Source organism: Olea europaea, unplaced genomic scaffold, assembly GCF_002742605.1.
Source record: "Olea europaea var. sylvestris unplaced genomic scaffold, O_europaea_v1 scaffold727, whole genome shotgun sequence".
Lineage (NCBI taxonomy): Eukaryota > Viridiplantae > Streptophyta > Magnoliopsida > Lamiales > Oleaceae > Olea > Olea europaea.
Window position 1 is genome coordinate 263,988 of NW_019265672.1, and position 4,250 is coordinate 268,237.

The following is a 4,250-nucleotide window of genomic DNA, read 5'->3' on the forward strand; positions in this document are numbered from 1 at the left end:
CCACAGTTAGTCTTGATAGTGGATATGGCACCTAGCTCACATTCACCATAGGTGCACATCGCATTTCAAGTCCACTAGAACTACATAGGCAGATCGTGTCAACAAACATATAATGAAATATCATTGTTCGTAGTATCTAAAGCTGCGCACCTAGGAGAAAACATGGAAAGTCCCCTATATCAATACTAAAGTATATATTCAATAGTCGTTTTAATACAACTTAAAATATATAGCCTAGTTTAGTACAGCCTTCTCAAAAAGACACATTCCTAAATTTGCAAGTGTATATGCTCCTCTTTCATCTTCAATTGTGATTTAATTTTGTGACGAAAAAAACTTGCAACGACAACAACATAAATTTCTTACGCATATAACATTACATAACAAGTAATAAAATGAACCCTGTATCATGACATGAAATGTAATTTCAAAAACAAAAAAAAGTTAGAAAATCTGCTCTGCATGCTAAGAATTAATTTTCTGAAATAAGAGTGTATACATGTGCATATATGAACAAAGCGATTCAGAGGCACGTGTTTTTGATAAAATCACTAGAAATTACTGGTAAGGCAACAACCACTTTAGAAGATTGAACACATAGTTATATGGTAACAAATAAAGCCTATCAATTACATGCATACTCTGCCTACCGTAAGATTTATATTATTTATTTTCTGAGCCATATTGCTTAAACTTTATCCCATATTAAGAAACACTTCTCCTTTTGGGCAATCTTAGGGACTAAGGCTCTGTTTGAGCCCCGTTTTTTGGGGGAAGTAGATTTTGTAATAGTGATTTTTTGAAAAATGTGTGGTTAAAAAGTTTTGCGCTTATGTGTAAAAATAATTTATGGAGAGAATGTCTAGTTGAAAATGAGATTTGAAAAAAATAATAAATAAATAAAAAATGAATTTTTAGATAATGTGGCTTAAACATGGGCTATCTTATAAAACACACAAAAAGAATGTCCCACTTCTAAAACGAAGAGGCTCCCGAGATGCTCACAAAACATCCATTCCAAAAACTTCAAGTTCAAGAAGGGCACAATAGCGAATAGCCCCAAGACCACAACTACCTTGAAAGCCTCTTATCTTTCGATGTGGGACAGTCTATGTATTTTCTCTTATACTCTCCTAGTGTATGAATTCAGGTGTTAGGTCAACATATTAGGTTACATAGAGGAAGGCAAGAGAAGCACAGGGATATTAATAGCGAATCCACAGCAAAGGAGGTGGAGTATCCCGATGATCTCATCTTATTCCTTAGGACTTATGTATGTTCTGTAAGATATATATTACTTTTTATAAAAGATAAACAACAAACCATTTATTTTTTCTTCAATTCTCTGAATGCCAGATCTGCCAAATCTTTCTGGGGTACGAGCTTCGCTTGTGGGATAATCTTAGACAAGAAAATTAAGACCTTCTGAAGCGAAACAGGTGGTGTCATGTCCTCTGCAATCTTGGAAACCATTCGAAAGTCAGCAATTTCATACAGAAAAATGGCAAATTTGCAATGAATGACATGGATCATGCAATTTCAATACCATCAAGAGCAGAAGAGAAGAATCTCCATCAATATTATTCTGTGTCAACCAGAAACTAACTATCCAGAATTTCAACAAAGAGTAAAGATGGTAATATTACTTTACATATTGGGGCTACAAGGACTATGCCATCCCATTGACGTGGTTCCTTAAGAATCGCCTTAAGAGCAATTGCTCCCCCCATCGACTGTCCAAAAATGAATAAAGGGAGACCTCGTATCTCCAGCTTCCTGCACATCGTAAGAGAAAATATGGTGTGCTTGGACATTTAACACAAAAACATAAGGGCAGAGTACCAATATTGATGTTCATTCTCTTGAATATAAAGGAAAGTAATTGACCTAAGAGATACAAAAATAAACCTGGATGGATATATATATCAAGCAGAACTGTATTCATTATAACACGTACTTGAATGCATACCTTTAATTATCGTATCTTGTGCGATGACATTATCAACTACGCCATCAAACGATGAAACGTAGCCATGCAATCCTTCTAATAGACCAAAACTTGGATGATCCATTGCATAGACACCATAACCCAAAGAAGCAATGTGCTTGGCTATGCCTGAAACTCGGAATTTTTGAAACATAAGATATCTCTCCAATAAGAAAAATGAGTTGAATGACAGTTCAATGATGTAATACTAATGTATATGGAAAATAAAGGTGTTACAGGGAATGAAAAGCTACAAACCTTCAAAGAAAAAAGTGTAAGTATCACCATATCCATGACAAAAACACAATGCCCCTCTGATTCGTACACCCGACTTTGGCAACCAACTTTTGCAGAAAATTTCTTGTCCCTTTGAAATTTTTTCATACCACTAAACAATTTATACACTCAATAGTTAAATTTGGGAGAATATTTATCCTCTTTTTAAGTTAAAGTCCTCTTCCTCATAAAATTATACAAAGTTACCAACTTGAACTTGATACTATTATGCTCAATTGATATGTCAAACAAAATACATCAAGAAATTGAATTAAATTAACAGCAAAAAGTTTCAAGATAATCTCCTCTGTTCTGATCCCAGCTAGAGCCATCTATTTACCACATAAATAAAAATTATTGATTAATCAAAACCAGTCAAGACTAAAAATTGGGAAAAAAATAAATTGCCCAGCTGCCAAAACATCAGTTGATCGAAGCAAAACAAACCTTAAACAAAATATGATCAAGCTGCTGCTGAATATTAGTGAAAGCCGATCGCACTCTTCTACGGGCAGGAGCATGGTCCAAGTTCTGTGAGACAATTGAGTTCAACTCGTCACTCACACCTTCAATTTTTTGCTTCTTCTGGACCATAACGGTCACTGTTTGTCTTGAAAGTGTGGGTTTTGGGTTCAGATTTTGCCGGAAAATAAATGGACTATAATGATTTCGGCCACAGTGTACAAATTCTGGGGGCGGGGGGCGGGGGGGTTAAAAGTGGCTGGAAAGTTGAGTTTAGAACAAATTCATTGGGAATCAAAAATCCTGTTGAAAAGTGATGGCCCAATGGGTACTTTTTGATTTGGGGTCAACCTAAGGGTGTCAAAAAGGTTTGACGGCGAACCTCGGACAAATTGAGCCCCATTTTGGGGATAAAGGCCGAGCTCGAGCATGCCTATGAGCCTTTAATTAAAAAAAAAAAAAAAAGTATAAAAAACAGCATTTGCTACCTTAAAAGGTAGAATTTTTACCTTAAACGCAACTAGAAGTGGGAGGGGAAAAAAAAAAAAAAAAAAAAAGGAAGAGAGAGAGTCGGCTCGGCTCTGAAAGTCCAAGCCAAAAGCTCGAGTCGAGTCAAAATTTTTGCTCGGCTCGTAAAAAAAACTCGACCAATTTAATTAAGCCGAGCTTGAGCCAAAATTTTAGGCTTGGGCTCGACTCGATTTATTGACATCCTTAGATCAACCTCGTGTACAATCCCTGGATAAGAGAGGGTCCATGTCCGATAGCAAAATTGGAATATAAACTGAACAAATAGCATCATAGACTGGGTTTTTTTTCCAGAAAATGAAATGGTTGATGTTGATTGGCAGTTTTTTTTTTAAAAAAAAATTTTAATTGTCAATGAGAAAATGTCAACTGTATTTCGTGTGTAAATTCCTATCATTAAATTTGTTCCTATAGCAGAATTGAAAAATTTATGGGTCACCCTCTTTTGAGAAGGGTTTGTAGATCGGAGTGTCAACCTCATGTACACATAACAAAGTCCTTTGAGTCGTCCCCCGGGACATAGCTCAGTGGTGGAAAGGACATGAGTGAGGTTATCTCATACCTTACTGACAGCCGCAGTGTAGGAGTTCGACCTATTGAGGCACATTCCGCAATTTACCTCACTCGCAAAGCTTTAGGGGGCAGAGCGATGAAGGCTCTCAACGTTGGGGTTCAACTTTCTTTTTTTTTTTTTTTCTAACAAAGCCCTTTGAGTTTCTCTGCTAAAAATAAAGACACGTCAAATGTGGTGTCTGATCAAGACTGTAAAAGCATGTAAATCACATTCTTCTTTAAAAAATTCCTCTTGAATTTGTATTGTCAATCGGGGTCAAAGAAAGATGCTTTTGTGATGGGAAATTATGCTAGAAAAAGAGGTTTTTAATTTGTATTGATTGGATATCTCAATTCAAAAGTTGAAAAAGAAATAATGTATATATATTATAATTTTTTCAATTCTTGAATATATAAAAACAAAATAAAGACAAAGAAATATTCG

At 35.6% G+C, this 4,250-nt stretch overlaps 1 protein-coding gene across 6 annotated transcripts; it reads right to left on the reverse strand.

The window, feature by feature from the left end:
• Positions 1–349: 349 nt before the first annotated feature.
• Positions 350–3,087, reverse strand: LOC111390925 (caffeoylshikimate esterase-like). 6 transcript variants are annotated; one of them, XR_002702030.1, is made up of 5 exons: positions 2,711–3,087; positions 2,246–2,595; positions 1,970–2,116; positions 1,647–1,776; positions 350–1,461 (listed from the first exon to the last, which is right to left on the reverse strand). XR_002702030.1 is itself a non-coding variant. In XM_023016049.1 (5 exons), the coding sequence occupies exons 1-4, from the start codon at positions 2,855–2,857 to the stop codon at positions 1,670–1,672; spliced, it is 531 nt and encodes a 176-aa protein (XP_022871817.1). In that variant the 5' UTR covers positions 2,858–3,083; the 3' UTR covers positions 350–1,461; positions 1,647–1,669. The 6 variants fall into 6 exon arrangements, 3 of the variants coding, with proteins under 3 accessions (XP_022871817.1, XP_022871816.1, XP_022871818.1); XM_023016049.1 differs by having other exon boundaries at positions 2,246–2,375; positions 2,711–3,083; XR_002702028.1 differs by lacking the exon at positions 2,246–2,595 and having other exon boundaries at positions 2,711–3,080.
• Positions 3,088–4,250: the final 1,163 nt, after the last annotated feature.